The 20,362-nt window shown below is 52.1% G+C and overlaps 1 protein-coding gene across 8 annotated transcripts in view; it reads left to right on the top strand.

The window, feature by feature from the left end:
• The window catches only part of MYO18A (myosin XVIIIA), a 145,997-nt gene that overhangs the window by 100,157 nt on the left and 25,478 nt on the right, over positions 1–20,362 (top strand). For all 8 annotated transcript variants that reach the window (XM_077919602.1, XM_077919603.1, XM_077919595.1 and 5 more), the window contains 10 exons: positions 422–511; positions 1,311–1,430; positions 2,802–2,913; positions 3,689–3,816; positions 4,786–4,940; positions 9,886–10,009; positions 10,783–10,983; positions 14,999–15,109; positions 19,123–19,227; positions 19,342–19,488. In XM_077919602.1, coding sequence (XP_077775728.1) covers positions 422–511; positions 1,311–1,430; positions 2,802–2,913; positions 3,689–3,816; positions 4,786–4,940; positions 9,886–10,009; positions 10,783–10,983; positions 14,999–15,109; positions 19,123–19,227; positions 19,342–19,488 — 1,293 coding nt within the window. The remainder of the gene's footprint in view (positions 1–421; positions 512–1,310; positions 1,431–2,801; positions 2,914–3,688; positions 3,817–4,785; positions 4,941–9,885; positions 10,010–10,782; positions 10,984–14,998; positions 15,110–19,122; positions 19,228–19,341; positions 19,489–20,362) is intronic.

The raw sequence follows: 20,362 nt of genomic DNA on the forward strand, positions 1-20,362 counted from the left end.
GAAAAAAACAAGTGGCCTGTTGCTCAGGTCTGTCTCTGTCCTTGGATGAAACACACAGGCTTCCCAGGGGCTCAGGGAAAGGTCTTTCCCCCACCTGCTCCCTGATCCTTTTCAATTGGGGTCCTTCTGCATGCCGTTCCGTGTCTGAATTGGAAACGTTTTAAGTATACTTTAATCGTTCCGTCGCTTGTGTGTTTTCCTCCCTGGACTTGGTTGGGAGGGCAGGTGGGATATAAATTCAAACAATACTTCTGAAGATGGTCATAATAACAGTCATGGACCCAAGCAGGTCTTTCTCTCTTGACTAACGCTGTGGCTCCAGATCCCAAGGCAGGGACTCTTGGGACTTGGTCGCTGCTGCTGCTGCTGCTGCTGCCGCTTGACAGCCTTTGGCCTGACCTTGCCTTTGCCTTCTGAACAGGAGGAAATCCAGCAGCTGAAGAGCCGGCTGGAGAAGGTGGAGAAGGAGAGGAACGAACTGCGACTCAGCAGCGACCGCCTAGAGAGCAAGGTGAGGTGGTTCCCGGGACCCTCCAGCTCTCGTCTCATAAATGTGCCTTCAGTTCCAGCCCCGGAAGCGAGTGCTAGGAGCTGCATAGAAGCAGGGTGTGGGGCGGGAGGATCCAGGATCCTTAGAGCCAAGTCAGGAGCTGCACGCAGCAACCCAGGACTTAGTGCAGCAGGATCCAGCCTTTGCAGACATACCTTTAACCCAGACAGGCAGCCGGAGAGCCATTTCTTTGTTGGTTTGTTTATACCACGTATTTGTAGGGTGGTGGTGATGGGGGTACTGCTACTGCTGCTGTCGTGACCTACTTTAGATCAGGTCACGCCCCAGCAGGGATGGTGGGGGGGAAAGGGGAAGAAATTCAAATGATTTTGCATTTCAAAGTGAACCTACCCTAATCCAAATTTTCCAGTGTTGGTCTCCAGCCAAGGAATGTGCGCTAGAAATATTATTATTATTATTATTATTATTATTATTATTATTATTATTATTATTATTATTATTATATTTATTTATACCCCACCCATCTGGCTGGGTTTCCTCAGCCACTCTGGGTGGCTTCCAACAAAGTATTAAAATACAGTGGTCTGTTAAACATTAAAAGCTTCCCTAAAGAGGGCTGCCTTCAGATGTCTTCTAAAAGTCTGGTAGTTGTTGTTCTCTTTGACATCAGGTGGGAGGGCGTTCCACAGGACGGGTGCATAAAGGCATAAACTAGTGTAAAGTGTCCATAAAAAGGGCACATATTAGTGAAAGTAGTGTGCAAAATCCCATCCCTGCCCCTTACTTCCCCCACCTCTAGATCTCGGAGCTGAGCTCAGAACTGACCGACGAGAGGAACACGGGGGAATCCGCTTCCCAGCTCCTGGACGCTGAGACGGCAGAGCGGCTGCGAGCAGAGAAGGACATGAAGGATCTGCAGGTCAGCCAAGTGGGGCAGAACCCAGGACGCTTTGCGGGGGGGGGGGCAGGGTTAAGCAAGTGCCCCTCGGTCCCAACCCAACCTGGCCACCCCAAAGAAAGACTCCATGGTTGTCATTCAGCTTCCTGTGCCAGATCAGTTGGGTTCCTGCGTGGCACTAAAGCCACATTCACACCATGCATTTAAGTCAATATCAGGCTTGGCTTCCCCTCAAAGAATTTGGGGAATTGTAGTTTGTTTGCTGAGAGTTGTTAGGAGACCCCCTGTTCCCTTTCCCAGAACTACATTTCCCAGAGTTCCCCGTGAAGAAGGATTGGTTGTTAAGCCATCCTGGGAATTGTAGCTCTGAGAAGGGAGTGGAGGGTGTTCTAATAACTCTCAGCACCCTCAATAAACTACAGCTCCCAGAATTCTTTGGGTGAAGCCATGACCGTTTAAAGTGGTATGATAGGGCTAATTCTCTGAGCACATGTTTCCCTGCCCTTTGACAGACGTTTCGAAAGATTGTTTCCGGAGATGATAATAATGTACTTTCCCAAAGGGATAATTTAATAATAAGAGCCATCATAAGCAGCATAGAAATGGCTTTACAATAAACAAAATAAAACACAGAGGACTTTGCTTGCCCCCCCCCAAAAGAGATCAGCCCTGGGGGGCCAGGTCAGCCTTCTTCTGAATGCTGCTTCTAGGTTTGGTTCTGCTTGACATTTCTCCTCCCTCTGGAAAGTGGTGGTGCTCCTGAGCGCATGGGAGATTTGAGCGTTTGACCCCTGCGCAGGGGAGGTCCCTGAGGTTGCATTGGGTGAACGCAGACATAGCAATAATAAATAGGAAACAAATCCCCACAAGAAAGCAGCCTTGGGCTTCTGCCTGCTTGCTGAAGCTGCCAGCCTCCAGCTGCTCCCACCGTGTCCCCCCAAAGTATCTGAAGCCCACTTTGCAGTAACGCAGAGCAGGGCTGTCAGTGCAGCTGCCTCCCTTCTGGGGAACAGGATCCATGTCGAGACACGACAGGCGCCCACAATCTGAACTCTCCAGAAACCATTGCAGGCATTTTTGCTCCGACAAGCTTTCTCAGCTGGGAGTCTGTCTGCCTTAAGGTGTTCACTTTGTTCCCCTTTAAAAACTATTTTTAGCTATTTTTTATTATAAGCATTTGTGAGTTGCCTTAGCATGGATGTAAAAGGCAGTTGAATAATGCAATAATAATGTTCGGGGCCCGTCTGATCTCAGTGCTGCCTTTGGCCACCTGTCCTCCTCCTGCACAGTAGCATCTCAGCGGGATCTGCCCCACTGGTGAAGTGGGGTCAGGGGAGCGTCCTTGCCGGCCCCTTGTGTGTTCTGAAGTGGCTTGCCTCTTCCGCCTTCCAGGCCAAGTACGATGCTCTTAAGAAGCAGATGGACTCCATGGAGATGGAGGTGATGGAGGCCCGTCTCATCCGTGCCGCTGAGCTCAACGGCGAGATGGACGACGACGACTCTGGTGGGCCAACCTAAAAAACATTCACATTCCCTGCTCCTTGTCTTGGCTGTGTCCAGCTCCCCCATTCTCTGTCCATTCTCCAGTCCTTCCTTCCTTCCTTCCTTCCTTCCTTCCTTCCTTCCTTCCTTCCTTCCTTCCTTCCTTCCTTTCGAATTTATATACTGCCCTATACCCGCAGCTCTCAGGGAGGTTCACAGAATAAAATCAGAATATAAAACCACAGAATACATAATCCTATTTGGCAGTAGACTGAATTATGCAAAGCAGATGGATTTCAGATAGCTCAAGCTTTGGTCTCTATGTTTAAAGTTAAGTTACTAGTCCTCATGGTTTGGAGAGGCTGGTCTGGAAACGTAAATGTTTAGATTTGACAGATTAATAGAGGACAAGGCTCTCAGTGGTGACTTGCCATGATGGCTCTGTTCTGTCAACTCCATCAGAGGCATTATGCCTCTGAATGCCAGTTGCTGCGAATCGCAGGGGGACAGAGTGATCTTGCGCTCGGGTCCTGCTGGTGAGCTTCCCCTCGGGGCGTCTGGTTGGCCACTGTGAGAACTAGACTAGAGGATCCATTGGCCTGATCCAGCCAGACTCGTCTTATGTCCTTACATTTTCATTTCTGAACCCAACCCATCTGCCACCAAGTTCTTGCTCCACAAAGTGACACCTGTGGTCGCCTGTGTCTGCGGCCTCGGGGATAAGGACGAGTTTTTTTCTCCCAGCTCATCCTTGGCCGCCTAACCTCTGTTCCATCTCTGCCTCCTTCTCCTTGCAGGTGGTGAGTGGCGCCTGAAGTATGAGCGTGCCGTCCGCGAGATCGATTTCACCAAGAAGCGCCTGCAGCAGGAGTTTGAGGACAAGCTGGAGGTGGAGCAGCAGGGCAAGAGGCAGCTGGAGCGACGGGTCAGTTTTCTCTCTCTTTCACAGCCACGTGGTCTCTCCTCCTCCTCCTCCCCCCTCTCCCTTCAGCACACCTTGATGCGCTGGGCACCGGGTAGCCCTTTCCTCTGTGCTGCCAAAGCACATCCCTCTCACTCAATTTCCCAGGATGCCTTGCTCTTCCCACCCTTTTCTGCCGCAACTTGTGGCTAATTGGCTGGAGTTGCGTGCTCTTGCGAGGTGCTTTGTCCAGTTGTCTGTTTCATTTAAGTTTTTAAAAGCACCCTCCCCTGTTTTGCTTTGCCGCCTCTGCTTTTATGGGCATGGTATGTTGGCTGCTGGCACAGTGTGGCAACTTAGCTGCCGTTGCACAACGAGTCCCACAACCTTCCCTTCTTTCCTCCTAAAATGGGGGGGGGGGGGGTGATTTCTGGCCAAACTTGGGCACCACGTAGGGAAGAAGGAAACAGCCTGACCATTGCAGTGACCTGTGTCATGTGGCCCGTGATGCTATCTTAATTCTCCTGGGAACAGTTTGCTCTGTAAACACACTGGGAGATCCACTTGCTGTCTGGTCATGGCACATATTAAATATTTTGTGAGAGAGAAAGTGAGAGAGAGAGAGATTGGAATGGAGAGGGTTTTTTGGGTCGGGCATAGGAGGCAGCAGTGCTCCTGGATACCCCTTGATGGAAGCTGCAGGAGTGAGAAAGAGCCCTTGTGCCTGGGTCCTGCTTGCTGGCGTCCCATAAAGGGCACCTGATCAGCCCATCTGATCAGCCAGCGTGAAAACAGGATACTGGACTAGATGGGTCTTCTTTGGCCTGGCTCAGCAGCCAGCCTCTTCTTAAGGAGAGCCTCCATGCCCAGGCACAGTCTACCTCTGAATACTGGCCGCTGTGAGAAAGGGGCACTGGACTAGATGGGCCATTGGCCTGAGCCAGCAGCCAGGCTTTTCTCCCAGGTCCTCTGACGGCCCTCTTCCCTTCACAGCTGACCGACTTGCAAGCGGACAGCGAGGAGAGCCAGCGTGCCCTGCAGACGCTGAAGAAGAAGTGCCAGCGGCTGACGGCCGAGCTGCAGGACACCAAGCTCCACTTGGAAGGCCAGCAAGGCCGCAATCACGAGCTGGAGAAGAAGCAGCGCAGGTGAGAGGGGGTGGCGGGGAGGGCCTTGAGCCAGTCGCCGGGTAGGAGTGGGAAGATGCTCAGCTTGCCAGATCCCCAAGGCCTGCCGACTGCAGCTGGGTGCGGAAGAGCAGCCCACTGGTGCTGGTGGCCGTTGCAGAACGGTGCCAATTCCCTGTTGCACCTTCCCAGCCGCAGACTGTGGCAGCCTCCATGTGCAAAGTGCAGATCTATTCTGAGCACAAATCAGGAATTCCAACAGGTGCTTTTTAGGGAAGGGGCTTTGGGTGTGGGAGGCCTCTTTCTGCTGTTGCTGTGGCTTTGGAATGCTTCTCACATCCGTCACTATGAGACTCAAAACAGCATGCAGTGCAGGGGGGGGAGATTCCCAAGGTGGTCTCCCCCCTCCAGGCACTGACTGGGCTCTGATCTTCAGCAAGATGGCGTCATCATCTGACCTGAGAACGTGTCCAGGGACCTATGGTGAAACAATCTGGGAGTCAGAAACCCGTGTCTCATCTACTTCAGATCATTTTGTTCCCCAAGGAGCTCAGGGTGGGGTACACACTTCTCCCCCTCCCCATTTTAGTCTCACAACAACCTTGTGAAGTCGGCTAGGCTGAGAGACTGGCCCAAAGTCACCCAGTGGGGTTTACGCCCAAGGGAAGATTTGAACCCTGGTCCCCCAGGTCCTTGTTCAGGATTCTAACCACTGCACCACATTGCCTCTTCCACCCAGCTGATCTGCTGATAGAGCCCAGTCGACTTTCTGTTCAGTCTGGTTCTGTAGGAACAAATTTCTGACGTCCCCTTGTAGCATAGCTGTCAACGTTTCCCTTTTTTAAAGGGAAATTCCCTTATTCCGAATAGGATTCCTCGCAAGAAAAGGGAAAAGTTGACAGCTATGCCTTGTAGCACCTGCCTCAGGGTGTGTTGGTGGGAGCACAGCTCAACAATGCAGCCCGTGAAGTCCAGTCCTAGGTCCATTCACCTCCGCCCAGTGTTGTGTAATTTTAATTATTGGGTGGAATTCAGCATTGTGCTGATTTGACCGTCAAGAGCAGAAGAAGAACCTGCTGGATCAGGCCAGTGGCCCACCTAGTCCAGCATCCTGTCCTCCAGCGAACGACCAGATGCCTGTGGGAAACCTTCAAACAGGAGCTGAGCATCGGAGCCATCTCCCTGTGGTTTCTGGCAACTGGTGGTCAGAAGCATTGCTGCCCACCCAGCCGTGGAGGCAGAGCAGAGCCATATCCTGGCTAGTAACCTTCGATGGCCCTCTCCTCCGTCACAAAATGGTCTAATCCGCTTTTAAAGCTGTCCTCTAAGTTGGTGGCCATCGCCGCCTTCTTTGCAAGTGAGTTCCACAGTTTAACTACTGCTCCTTCCCCAGGAGAACCCCCACCCCCAGTTTAGCTTGCCGCCCCCAGGAGTCCCATCTAGAGTCTCCCTTCCTGTGTGGAAGATGCCAGCTGTGTCTCTGTGGGTGCTGCTGCCTTGTCCCTGTGCGTTGCAGAGGTTCACCTAACTTTCCTCACCCCACCCATCTGCATCTCATTTCACTGCTCAACTTTGTAGGGGCAGGATGGCCAGAGAAGGCGGCCTGTGTTTGTCCCTCCCCCAGCCCCCCGCCGCTGCTGTTTGCTGCAAATCCAGGTAGCCCATCTAATGATGAGCAATTAAGGAACTGAGAAGTTGTCTGGAGAGCCGTTAGCATCAGAGCCTGGACTGTGCCCTCCATCCTTCTCTCCCCCCCCCCCGCCCTCTCCTTCCCTCGCCATCTCCTCTCCCATTACGAGACTCCGCTCACTTTTTTTCCCCTCCTAAGGAAAAAAATGTTATTAAGCAGTGGAGACGCTTTCATCTCATTATGGTAATGATCACACGGCAGAAAGAGAGAGGAAGAAAAGAGAGAGACCCAGCGAGTGAGAGAATCAACCTAATTAATTTCAATTTCCGAAGAGCAGAGCCCGCGTTAATGCCGCTATTTATTACTCGGCGCGGAGAAGAATGGGGATTAGTTGACTGGACGTTTAACATGGGTCACTAAATAAATGGGCTGGCGACACTGATGTTTCACCACGGAGCCAAGGATGGAAATTGGAGAGGAGTTTGTGCCGGCTTTGCTGTGGCTTTCTCCCACCTTGCAAGAGAGGGTCCTTGAGGCCTCCGGTGATGTAGGGCAGGACCCCTGGGTGACTGTAGTCAGTGGGGTTCACACCCCCCATGGGGTTCATCTGAAGCCCCAGATACCAGTCATTTGAGTTTGGCTAATTGTTGTACAGCTGACAGAAGGAATAAAAAGAGTTCTGCTGCCTCAGGCCGGCATTCTGGGTTCCAGCTGTGGCTAGCCCTGGGAAGCCCACAAGTGGGGCAGGAGAGGCAACAGGCCCTCTCTTGGTCTTTGCCTCCAGCATCTATGGTGATGCTGCTTTTTGTTTGAAGGCCACTTTCTAGCCCAACCTACCCTGTGTTATCTTCACAGCAACCCTACAAGGTTGTTAGCTGGGGACAGTCTCTCTCCCTCTCCCTCTCTGGCCGGCCAGGGATTTGAACTCAGGGCTTCCCCGATTTGATCTGTAACTCTGCTGCGCCACCCATAAACATCAGAAGAGTCCTGCTGGATGAGGCCAAAGGGGGCCCCATCTAGTCCGGCATCCTGTGGCCTGCTAGATTTCCCAGGGGGAAGCCCGAAAGCAGGACCTGAGCACAACAGCGCCTTCCCCACTTGAGATTCCCAGCAGAAATATTGCTTCCAAGAGCACAGCCATTGTGGCTAGTGTCCGTCCATATCTTTCGCCTCCTCCATGAGGTCCTGCTTTGGGGCTTTTCCTTTGGGGCACCTGGCTGGCCACTGTGAGAACTAGATGCTCGGCTAGCTGGGCCCCAGACCCAGCAGGAACTCTGAACGCTGTGTCTGCATGTGCCTGCTTGGTAGCCCTCCTTTCCTGTGCAAGCTTTCATCTTCATTGACTTTTCTGCTCGCTGTCTCTCTCTGCCAGCAAGCCCTCAACCCCACCTTCCCACACACCTTGCATCCTCCACACCTCTCTTAATTCCCCCCCCCCCAGCTCCCCGACAATAACAGGCAGGATCTTTCGATTAGCAATTCAGGGAAGGCACCGGGGAGGATTCTCTGCAATTTGCTCCCTGCTTTGCGGCTCTTCTGGTGGAAATTAAAGGCTTGTAAACAGAGGAGTTGAGAGGCCCCCAGCTGAGAGCAGGTTTAAAGCAGGGGGGGGGAGGCTCTTGGCAGGGAACCCAGCTAGCGGGTGGCAGGCGGGTGGCAGGCGGAAGCTTCAAGAGGGAGGGAGGGGGGCGGGAAGGAGGCGAAACGAGCTCCCCATGGCTGTGCCAGGGCTCTGTGTGCGCAGCTATTGAGGCTGCAGGTTGATTTCAAAACAGCGAGGTGGGAGCAGTCTTGCCTCCAGGACCACCTGTTCGTCAGGTCTTCCGCCATGCAATCAGTTCAATAGCAACTGCAGAATTCAGCTTTTGTGAGGAAACCCTTTAATTTTCCCCTGTTTTCTTTTTATTGAGCTAACATCATTAGCAACACACACACATACCAGGCTGGTACAATAAAAGTAAAAGTTTGAGTATGCTTTTAAACATGGGATAAAATAAAACCCATTAGTGTTACTGGTGGAATGCATCTTAGAGAGCAATAATATCATATATTATTGAATCAACCAAATCCATTGATAAGCAGAGGGAGGTGATGGACCGTGTTCTTCCTTATTGACGTATGTAATAAAAAGAAAGCAAAGCTCTGCAATTTATTTATTTTTAACATTTCCCCCTGGAAGCACATAGCTTGTGGGTTGAGCTTTATCTAACAAAGCAAGTTCCCACACTTCGGGATACCAGAAATAAATACTGGCCTTGTTTAGATCTCTCCAGAAACAAACCATTGTGGTTCCAGCACCCATCAAAAATGGGAGTATTAGCAGTTCATTAAAAACAACTTTTTAAAAAGCAAAATTCTTGCTTTTCTGGCTGCTGGGATGAGGTCAGATGCATGTGAGCAGCTCTCAAATTGACGTTCTCAGTTTATGGATTGGGCCTGAACAAGCTTCTTTCAGCAGGGGCCCTGATTCAAGGACAGACGCCGTCATGCTCCCGATTTAGGAACATAAGAAGGGCCTGCTGGATCAGGCCAGTGGCCCATCTAGTCCAGCATCTTGTTCTCACCAGATGCCCCACAGGGAAACCTGCAGGCGTCACAGCAATCTCCTTTCCTTGCGGTTTCCAGCAACTGGTATTCAGAAGCAGTGCTGCCTCCAGCTGTGGTGGCAGATAGCCCTTCTTCTCCATGAATTTGTCTAATCCTCTTTTAAAGCCACCCAAGTTATTGGCCCTCACTGCCTCCTGTGGAGGGGAGTTCCATAGTTAATAGTTGTGATGTTCTTGGGAGCAGGGTAGAGCCCAGGGGCCTCCCAGCCTCTTACCTAGTGGTGGCAGTTCCCAGCTGGACCGCAGTATGGAGCCCTGAGACCCTTCCATGTCCTGCCACCATCTGAGCCACAGTTTGTGGGAATGTGGAGCAAGACGTTCACTGGTGCACAGGCCCTGGAAGTCTTGCTTAAACTCTGCCCTCCCGTCCTTCAGAAAACACCACCACAATGGTTCTGTTAAATTAGACATATTCTTGTTTTTGCCTTGTCCCCAGAGTTTTCTTAACGGTGCTGCTGCGTTGCTTTTAGTGAAGTTGTTGTTGGTTCATAATTTCAGCTTATTGTTTGTGTTTTTTAAATTACGTTTGAGAGCTGCTTCGGCGGACACCCCCCCCCCCCCGCATCGTATACATATTTATATTAAATTAAACATGCAGCAGATGGAGTTGCACTAAGGAATGGAGGAAGGCAGCTGTTGCTGCAGCCCAGGTGGCAGAGGGAGCAGGCTAGGTATCCTCAGCCAGCAGAGCGCAGAATCTGAGTTGTGCATGTGTCTCTCTCACCTACAGGTTTGACAGCGAGCTCTCACAGGCCCACGAAGAGGCCCATCGCGAGAAGCTGGGCCGGGAGAAGCTGGGGCGCGAGAAGGACATGCTCATCGCCGAAGTGTTCAGCCTCAAGCAGCAGCTTGAGGTGGGTGCTGTGTCCTGCAGCGTTGAAAACTGAACCCCCCCCCCCAAAGGAAATGAGGACCTAGCTTTGCATGCATAAGGTCCCAGATTCAGTCACAGAATCATAGACTTGGGTTGTCTAGTCCAACCCCCAGCAATGCAGGAATCTCACCTAAGGCATCCTGGACAGGAGAGTCCACCACCTGCAGGGGAAATCCATTCCAGTGTCGGAAAGTTCTTCCTAATGTTTAGCCAGAATCTCCTTTCTTGTCCCATGAGTCCCCACAGTGTCTCTGAACAGGGCTGGAAGAGCCACTGAGGCCGAGAGAGCCACTGCTGGTCAGTGTCATCAGTCCTGAGTATGATAGAAGAATGGTCTGGTCTGGGGAATGGCTGCACTTCAGCAGCACAACTCCTTCCTTGCATGCGGGAAGCCCAAGGTCCCATTCTCGACGTCTCTGGGAATGACGGGAAGCCAGTCTCCAGATGATACCAAGCTAGATGGACCAATGGTCCGACTCTGTATGAGGCAACTTCCTGTGTTCCCAGGGAAGGCTGGGAAAGGGCCTTGCTGGAGCTCTCCCTCAGCTGTGTGGCTTCTGGTACCTTCAGCCCAGCGAGGGTCCTTCCCTAAGCTGTGTGCTCTGAAGGAAAACCCTCCTTCCACCTCCACTTTCACCCGACGGCCTTTTCTTGGGATCCAGAGCAGCAGCACCTGTCTCATGAGGGGCTGCTTGGGGCTTTTGAGCTTCCCTGCCTTGCACTTAAACATTCCCCGTGTCCCTCCCTTCCCAGGAGAAGGAGTCCAGCATCTCCAGCGTCACTCAGAAGGTGGAGTCCCTGGAGGCCGAGCTGCAGGACCTCTCCTCCCAGGAGTCCAAGGATGAGGCGTCTCTGGCCAAGGTGCGGAAGCAGCTCCGGGACCTGGAGGCCAAGGCCAAAGACCAGGAGGAGGAGCTGGATGAACAGGCAGGCACCATCCAGATGCTGGAGCAGGTAAGGCCTGGTCCGGGCGGGGCCTCCTCCTCCTCCTCCTCTCTCCTCTCTCTCTCTGCCGGCTCTGGCTCTGCCGGTTTTCTGGGTGTGCCGGTTTCACAGGGGTGTGTGGGCCGTCCCGTCCTCTTCCCTCCGCACACCTGAGCTGCTGCTGCCGCCGCCACCGTGATTCTTCTCCTGCTGCGGCTCCAGTTCGGCTGGTTGGAGCCTCGGCAGCCGGCCCCAGGAGAGGGAGAGGTGTCTGCCTTTGTGACTCCGGAAGGTGCCAACAGGCAGGCAGACGCAGCCATGCAGGCTGCGGAGGCAGCGGCGGCAAGGCGAGTAAGTAATTGCCTTTCAGAGCCATTGATCAGGAGGGGCTGCTGTGCTCCCCAAGCACCAAAGCTTTGTGTGCTGGCCTGGCTCGCAGCTCAGTGCCCAGCTGCTCCCAGTGTGGCCTTGCCCCAGCGTGAGCCGAGCAGAGGGGGGAAGATGGCAGCGGCTGGCAAAGCAAGCCAGATCAATGCGAGAGCCAACAGAGGCCTTTCTGCCTCTTGCTTGGTGGCGGCGGCTGGTGGGCCTTTCATTCCCACCAGCTGAACGAAAGAGCTTTTTAAGTGTGATAGAGTACAAGTGGTGCTGATGGGACTGGCGAGGTTGCGCTGAGCTATTTGAGATAACTCTCTCTCTCTAGAAAGAGTGTATATGTCATGTGGGGGGATGGCAAGGGGACTGGTGAGCGGGGCAAGCACATAGAATCATAGGATTGTCGAGTTTGAAAAGGGTCCTGAGGGTCATCTAGTCTGACCCCCCCCTGTGATGCAGGAGTCGCAGCTCAAGAATCCCTGAGAGGTGGCCATCCAGCCTGTTTAAAAGCCTCTGTGCACCACCTTCCGAGGGAGTCCATTCTACTGTTGACCAGTTCTTACCTTTGGATAGTTTTCCCTTCTTGCTTGTAATTTGAATCCATTGCTTGAGGTCCTCGCCTCTAGAGCAACAGAAAATGAGCTTGCTCTGCTTTCCCTGTGACAGCGTTTTACTAGGGGCTGGGTCTTGGGCTCACTCCCTTCATCAACTACCCCTGCCATTCCCCTCTGCATTAACACCCTAGAGCAGGATTTTCCAAATTTGGGTCTTCGGCTGCTACAATTCCCATCGTCCCTGACCACTGGTCCTGCTAGCTAGGGATGATGGGAATTGTAGTCCAGTAGCAGCTGGAGACCAAGTTTGGGAAACCCTGCCCTAGAGCTTCCTCTTTTCTTTACGCAAATCCAGGATTGCCATGGGGCAAATCTCCTAATCAGGGCGCATGATGACAGCCTTGCATTTTTATGTATATAGGAAAATATACATATTGATGACTAAAAATGACAAAGGCAAAGGCCGGCAATTACCGTATTTTTCGCACCATAGGACGCACTTTTTCCCTCCTAAAAAGCAAGGGAAAATGTGTGTGCGTCCTATGGAGCGAATGCAGGCTTTCGCTGAAGCCTGGAGAGTGAGAGGGGTCGTTGCGCACCGACCCCTCTCGCTCTCCAGGCTTCAGGAAGCTATCCGCTAGCCGTGGGAGACCCAGCTCTCCCACGGCTAGCGGAGCCTGCATTAATCCCGAAGCTTGGGGCGCGCGGAGCTCAGCGCGCCCCAAGCTTCTGGGTGCCGGCAAAGTCTCCGCTAGCCCTGGGAGAGCCCCGCGACGTTGCGTGGCTCTCCCAGGGCTAGCGAAGCGCCGCGCTAATCCCGAAGCTTGGGGCGCGCTGAGCTCCCCAAGTGTCTAGGCTGCGGACAGCAGCCTGCTTCCCGGAGCGCCGGGCGCCCTGAAAGCAGAGCTCCAGGCGCTTCGGGAACACATCCGCAGCGTGGGGAGCCTTGCAGGAATTCCCCACAGGGCTCCCCACGCTACGGATAGCAGCCTGCTGCCTGGCGGGTGGGGCGCCCTGAAGCAGAGCACCCCTCGCGCCAGGCATACATCCGCAGAGTGGGGAGCCTTGCAGGAGTTCCCCACAAGGCTCCCCACACTGCGGATAGCAGCCTGCTGCCTGGCGGGTGGGGCGCCCTGAAGCAGAGCACCCCTCGCGCCAGGCATACATCCGCAGAGTGGGGAGCCTTGCAGGAGTTCCCCACAAGGCTCCCCACACTGCGGATAGCAGCCTGCTGCCTGGCGGGTGGGGCGCCCTGAAGCAGAGCACCCCTCGCGCCAGGCATACATCCGCAGAGTGGGGAGCCTTGCAGGAGTTCCCCACAAGGCTCCCCACACTGCGGATAGCAGCCTGCTGCCTGGCGGGTGGGGCGCCCTGAAGCAGAGCACCCCTCGCGCCAGGCATACATCCGCAGAGTGGGGAGCCTTGCAGGAGTTCCCCACAAGGCTCCCCACGCTGCGGATAGCAGCCTGCTGCCTGGCGGGTGGGGCGCCCTGAAGCAGAGCTCCCCGCCCGCCAGACAGACATCGGCCAGCCCCACAAGCTTGGGGGACAGCAGGGTGGCGCAGCGCCACTATCCCGCTGTTCCTCGACCTGGTTCGGTTTCCCTGACCTGCTTTTGGGGGGGAAATAAAGGGGAATTTTTTTCCCTTTATTTCCCCCCCAAAAAACTAGGTGCGTCCTATGGTCCGGTGCGTCCAATCGTGCGAAAAATACGGTAGCTTTCCAGCAGGGCCAAGGTGAGATCTGTTGAAGGGTCTCTGCCTCCCCTGCTTACTGCATGGGGGGTGGGCTTGGGTTGTGTCCCCCCAAACTGAAGCATAGAATTGTAGAGTTGGAAAGGACCATAAGGGTCATCTAGTCCATCCCTCTGTAATGCAAGAATTTTGGGGCTAACATGGGGCTCGAACCCCTGAACCTGAGATTAAGAGTCTCATGCTCTACTGGCTGAGTTTTCCCAGCAGTCCTGTATTCACTATTATTTCTATTTATCATACTTATATAGTCCCCTTTCCTCCAAATCCTTCAACTTCCAACAGCAGGAGACTTAAGACTGAACCTGGAAATCTGTTTGAGGTCTGGCAGGGACCCCACAAAGGGTTTGCAAGTCCTTGAGCCTTTGCTGCTGAGCCGGCCGCGTGGCTCTGCCTTTGACCTCTGGACCCAAAGGACTTGGCTTCTGGTCCGTTCAGGGTGCTAGTCCCTGGTGTGTGCTGGGCTGTGTGAAGCCCAGCTGTGTGTGTGTGTGTGTGAAGCGGCATGGCACAGTGACCAGGGAGATAATGGATGCTGTGCTCCAGCCGCAGGTTAGAAACCCTTGCTTTAAGAGAAACCTGGGGTTCCTCTCTGAACAGCAGTTGCTAGGAATCGCAGTTGGGGAGAGTTTCTGTTGCGCTCATGTCCCACTTGTGGGGTTCCCACTGGGGCAACTGGCTGGTCCCTGTGAGAACTGGAGGCTGGATGAGGGGGCCATGAGCTTGATCCAGCAGGCTGTTCTTATGGTTGTACCCCACCTTAGAGTAAACCCATTGAAATTAATAGACATGACTAACTTAAGGTATTAATTTCAATGGGCCTGTTCCAAGATAAAAAGTAGTTAGATGCAGCCCTTATGAGGTACATCATTTAAAATCCGATTTATATTTCTTACGAACCTCAAAATGAGCCCTGTTGCATCAAGCCAGCTAGGACCTGAGCACAACTGCATTCTGCCCTCCTGTGGTTCCCTGCACGGGGATGGACAGAATTGGGTTTCCCTGCAAATACTGGTAGGTTGTGGTCCTGGGTGGAGTAGGGAAGAGAAGTCCTCTTGTGTAGGTCAGTGCAGGGAAGGAGGGAAAGAAGAAGGGAAGGGGAACATCTCTTGGGCCAGCCGGGCCTGCTGTGCTCTGTGCCATGCAGTAGCAAAACTGATCTCGTTTGGGTGGGGAGACCATTTTTTGTTGCTGTGGGTGGGTGGGTGGGGAATGTGAGCAGGTTAGGCAGTGCGATGTCCCTTTCCTCTTCAGTCCCTTTGCTCTGCTCTGCCTGCTTTGCCATGGCCTATGCAGAGAGAGAGGCAAAGTCTGAGCCTTCCTCCTTTGGGCGTCTCATCGGTTCCTTCTCCCCCTACCCTTCAGGCCAAACTCCGGTTGGAGATGGAGATGGAGAGGCTGCGGCAGACGCACTCCAAGGAAGTGGAGAGCCGTGATGAGGAGGTGGAGGAGATCAGGCAGTCCTGCCAGAAGAAGGTGAGAAAGGCTCTGGGTGGTTTCACAGGCCCTTTAGGAGCCAGAGAACCCTGGCTTGTATCCCAATACAGTTCTCTCATTGTATGTATATGTATATGTATATGTATATGTATATGTATATGTATATGTATGTGTATGTGTATGTGTATGTGTATATGTGTATATGTGTATGTGTGTGTATACACACATAGATATTTGCTTTCGTAGATTTTCACGGGTATAGGTATGCAGGTTTTGGTGTCCTCGGGTGTCTTCCCGTGTAAAAGTTGGGGTGTCTAGGCGACGTTTCGACGAGGTCTCACTCGTCATCTTCATTGAAGATGACGAGTGAGACCTCGTCGAAACGTCGCCTAGACACCCCAACTTTTACACGGGAAGACACCCGAGGACACCAAAACCTGCACACATAGATATATATATACAGAGTAAAATCATACTGTGTATTCAGAACTCAAAAACATCAGTCCCCACTCCCCACCAACAGCAGCCACTGACCCTCCACCCACCCCTTCCCCAGAGAGTTTAATGTCATCCACACATCAAAAGCATATTCATAGTACTTGGTTACAGCAGGAACAGTCAGATTAAAGTAAAGGAGAAAGGATTTCGGGCTTGTCAGCAATGAAGCAGGATGCGTACAAGGTGGTAGAAGTTGAAATAGGGCACTCTAAAGCACTTCCTTGATGCCTTGGTGATCCAGGCATAAAAAAATGCTGCAGACAAGTGTCTGCTAACAGCAAAAGATAAAAGAGATTCAAGACATACACTGGCCAAGTGCCAGACTTGTATTGGGTTGGAATTCGGTTATGACCACCTTGTCTGTTCACACATTCAGTAAAGGAGTTACCAACTCAGTTTTAATCTGACAGGGCCCATCAAAATCAATGGACCTAAATTAGCCATTGACCCTTGTTTTCAGTGGGTAGGAGTAGCACTGGATAGAAAGAAGCCCCTGGGTTGCTGAGGCTTTTCCGTGAGACTTACCATACACACCCCTATAAGTATCGGGGGCACCTGCTGCCATGTGAAGCCCCTTCTGGGTGTCCTCTGGGCCCTGCTTCCTCCTCACCACAGCAAGGCATTGAAATGAAATATGCTGCTTCCTGGGAGCTGCAGGAGATCAGCCTCCGTTCCAAATTAGCAGGGCAGGAGCCCAAGCTCCAGGGTGGCTGGCAGCAGGAAGTGACTGTGGCGCAAGGCAATTTCCCCTCCCGTTTCCTGGTTCTGCCTTCCTGCTACATACCAGGCAGCTGTTTAGCATCCCCACCCTCCTTCGCCTTAGAACAAGGCACACACAGATGAAAAACATTAGAACATAACCACAACACTTTGCATGTATATAGCACTGCATTTTGCACATACATAAACCATCTCAGCGATCCTTAAGAACAATCTGGTCAGTGTAATTATCCTTGGCTTCAGAGAAGGGCGAAGGGAGGCAGAGGTTGGGAGCATGCTTTGCCCCGGAGGAAGCATTTCAATTGGGGACTTCCTGGCTGAGAGTCAAGGTGCATCTCTCTTTCTCTCTGAAAATTAATAAATCATGAAATTTCACACTTGGAGGACAAGTCAATACCGGGAAGCATTCAGCTCCTGAGGGAGGCAGAAAACGAGGATGTTTGCAGAATTATTCCATTTGAGTGTGTTATGGCTGTTTTCCTGAAGCCAGGGGGACTGTTAAGGTCTTTTGGGGAAGGCCCTCGTTCAAAAGGTCCCTTATCACCATCACCACCACCAGCAGCTCTGATTCTACCCTTTTCAAGAAGCTAAGTATGGATTTTGCCTTCAGGTCATCGGCAAGGCTGAGTTTTCATTTCATTTAGCAAAGCCTTTCTGCCTGACTCTGGAGTTGAGAGAGACAGAGACCTCGGTTTGGAAAACCAAGCTGTGAGCCACGGAGCCCCTCGGCTGTAACCCTTTCCTCCTGAAATCCCGGAGAGCCGCTGTCAGTCATTTTACTGATTGATTGATTGATTTTAAACACACACGCACACACACGGCAACTTAGCAGCAGACACTGTTTTGGTGCCAGGTAAAGATTTAACCTCTTTCCCCTGGTCTTTGGTGGACTGAGATGATTCTAGTCTTAGTGGTTGTTGTGGGGGTAACAAGGTCTTATTGTCTATATCACACCCACCTGTCAGTCACTTGTCAGATCAGCTCTGATGTGAGCACTTGCTGCTGTGATTGGAGATGAAGTCTCTTCTTTCCAATTGTAGGGTTGTAACCAGCTAAGTTTTACTCAGAGTAGATACTTGGAAATGAATGAACCTAATTAACCTAATAGCCATTAACTTCAAGAGGCCTGCTGTTGCATACCACCCACAGTGTTTTTATATGATCCATTTCTTTCTTTTTCACTATGGTATAATATGTTTATGCTTTTAAATGTCAGTGGCTCGGAGAGTAACAAGTGACTAATAAACATAATAAATAATAATAAAAGTACTAGGAGGCTGCTGAATAAGCTGAAGCAAAATTTGAATCTGGGCCAGGCTGTGGAGCTGGTTTTCCGTGTCACGGTTCTGTCCTGGAACACGCAAAGTATGAATAGTTTGCAGAGAGTGCCTTGGACCACATGCAGAGTGCATTTATTTCACCCCTGAGACATCTGGGAGGAGAGGTCCATGCTTTGAGAGATTGCAACCCAAGCAGGCTGGGGTCTCCTACTTCCTTCCCTCTCCCCCTCCCCCTCCTTTTTAGATATAAAGTGCTAATGATGGCCGGGAAGGGCTCAGGCCTCTGTGCTGTTTTGATTGATAGTTTTGTGCCCTTCCAGTCCTCCTGCCTTTGGTCTCTCTGTCCAGCCAAACCCTTCCTGGCCCTGACCAGTGTGATCAGTCACTCTTCCCCCACAGCCCGTGATTTCCTCTCTGCCTACGCTGATCCCATTAGCCGAGTGACACAGCCCTGGCCGGCACGAACCTGCAATTATCTAAATGAACATTTTCCTGAGCTTGCTCCTCTTGAGAGCCCGCTGCAGGCAAGCAGCTCTTAGTCATGGCCCTGTGTGCAGCTGGGGGAATCGTTTGGCCTCCTCTCCAGGGGGTGGTCTGCTTCCCACATGGCTGGGGCCTAGGGTCACTAAAGGGCCCTCCCCCTTGGCTGGGAGGAGGCCTCCCCTCGTAATGCTGCCCACTGTCTTTCCATTCACCCATCCATTCATTTGTTGTTGTTTAGTCGTTTAGTCGTGTCCGCCTCTTCGTGACCCCCTGGACCAGAGCACGCCAGGCACACTGCCTTCCGCAGTTTGGTCAAACTCATGCTGGTAGCTTCAAGAACACTGTCCCACCATCTCGTCCTCTGGCATCCCCTTCTCCTTGTGCCTTCCATCTTTCCCAGCATCAGGGTCTTTTCCAGGGAGTCTTCTCTTCTCATGAGGTGGCCAAAGCATTGGAGCCTCAGCTTCACGATCTGTCCTTCCAGTGAGCACTCAGGGCTGATTTCCTTAAGAATGGAGAGGTTTGATCTTCTTGCAGTCCATGGGACTCTCAAGAGTCTCCTCCAGCACCATAATTCAAAAGCATCAATTCTTTGGTAATCAGCCATCTTTATGGTCCAGCTCTCACTTCCATACATCACTACTGGGAAAATCCATTCATGCACCAAGGTATTACAAATTCTGAAATGTTTTGAACTTTTGTGTTCATGTGACATTCTGTTCCCTCTTTGGAGGCCATATGTATACCTCTGAAAACCAGGTGCTGAGGACATGGAAGCAGGGCTTGCTTCCACCTTGCTGTGCTTTTTTAAGCTTCCAAGAGGAATACAGCTGTGCTATAAAGTGCCATGATACCACTTTAAACCATCATGGCTTCCCCCAAAGAATTCTAGGAGCTGTAGTTTGTTTAGGAAGACTGGAAGTCATTAGGAAGTCCCTCTATTCCTCCCTTGGAGAGCTACACAGGGCTGGAAATGACCCCCAGGCTGCCAGCAGCAGCAGCAGCAGCCTCCCCAGGTCCACCAAGGAAGACCCCCTCAGGACCCCACTGCTTGCTTTGTGTACCCCACAGCTGAAGCAGATGGAGATGCAGCTGGAGGAAGAGTACGAGGAGAAGCAGAAGGTGCTGCGGGAGAAGAGGGACCTGGAAGGGAAACTGTCGGCCGTCAGCGACCAGGTACGGACGATGGCGGGAGCAGGGGAAGAGAGGGTGGGCGAGGGCTGCTGTAGCAGAACCACCTCTCGCCCTTTCCCCTTCACACCTCTCCTCTTCCTCCCTGCAACCCTCCAGGTCAGCCAGCGGGACTTTGAGATGGAGAAGCGGCTGCGCAAGGATCTGAAGCGTACCAAAGCCCTCCTGTCTGACGCTCAGGTCATGCTTGACCACCTGAAGAACAACGCGCCCAGCAAGCGGGAGATTGCGCAGCTGAAGAACCAGGTGCTGGGAGAGGGGGCTGGGAATGGGGGTGGCGTGGGGGGAGCAGGCAGAGAAATGAATGGAACTCTTTCGGGAGGGTAGACACTAGACAGTAGACTCAGGAGACAATACTGAGCTGGATGGGCCCAAGAGTCCTGTGCAACTGTTGGCCCTGCAGAGGTTTTCATCATTCTCCACTCAGACCGGCTCTTATTTATTATTTATTTCATAACATTTATATACTGCTTTAGGAAAAAACTAGATGCAGTTCACAAAAGCAGATAAAATAATTATCACACACACAAAAATCAGCTGTAATTTAAAACATACGGAAAGTTGAAACCACAGTATAATTGACTAAAACGAAATAAAACTCCTACAAGTTTTCTGAACATCTGGCCAAAGGCCACGCTTGGTTTTTGCAGGGTCCCTGTGAGGAAGGCTTTTGGTTTTAGTGCCTGGCAAGACCTCAAAACACCGCCACCTCTAGAGGCAGAACCAGGCCTGGACACCCCAGGGGAATAATGTCACTGTTTTATTATTAAGTGCATTGATATCCTTTTCTCCTAAGTTGGGATTCAAGGCAGCTTACAACATTTAGAAGCCTCAGTTATAAAATACAAAGTAATAGAAACAAGCTAGTTAAAAACAATAATTAGGATACATCAGGAAATGCTTAGGGCCAGCAGTCAAAATACACTTTGCCCTGACGGGAGCCCAGTCACCAGCCTCACCTGCTCCTTAGTTTTCAAAGGCCTGCCTAAAAAGGAAGGTCTTCGCCTGCCAGCAGAAGGTTAGCAAGGAGGGAGCCAGTCTGAACTCTCTTGGGAGGGAATTCCACAATGGGGGAGCAGCCACAGGAATGGCTCCTTGTCTCTTGTGTCACCACCAGCCA

Source organism: Podarcis muralis, chromosome 15 (assembly GCF_964188315.1).
Source record: "Podarcis muralis chromosome 15, rPodMur119.hap1.1, whole genome shotgun sequence".
NCBI classification, from domain to species: Eukaryota; Metazoa; Chordata; class Lepidosauria; order Squamata; family Lacertidae; genus Podarcis; species Podarcis muralis.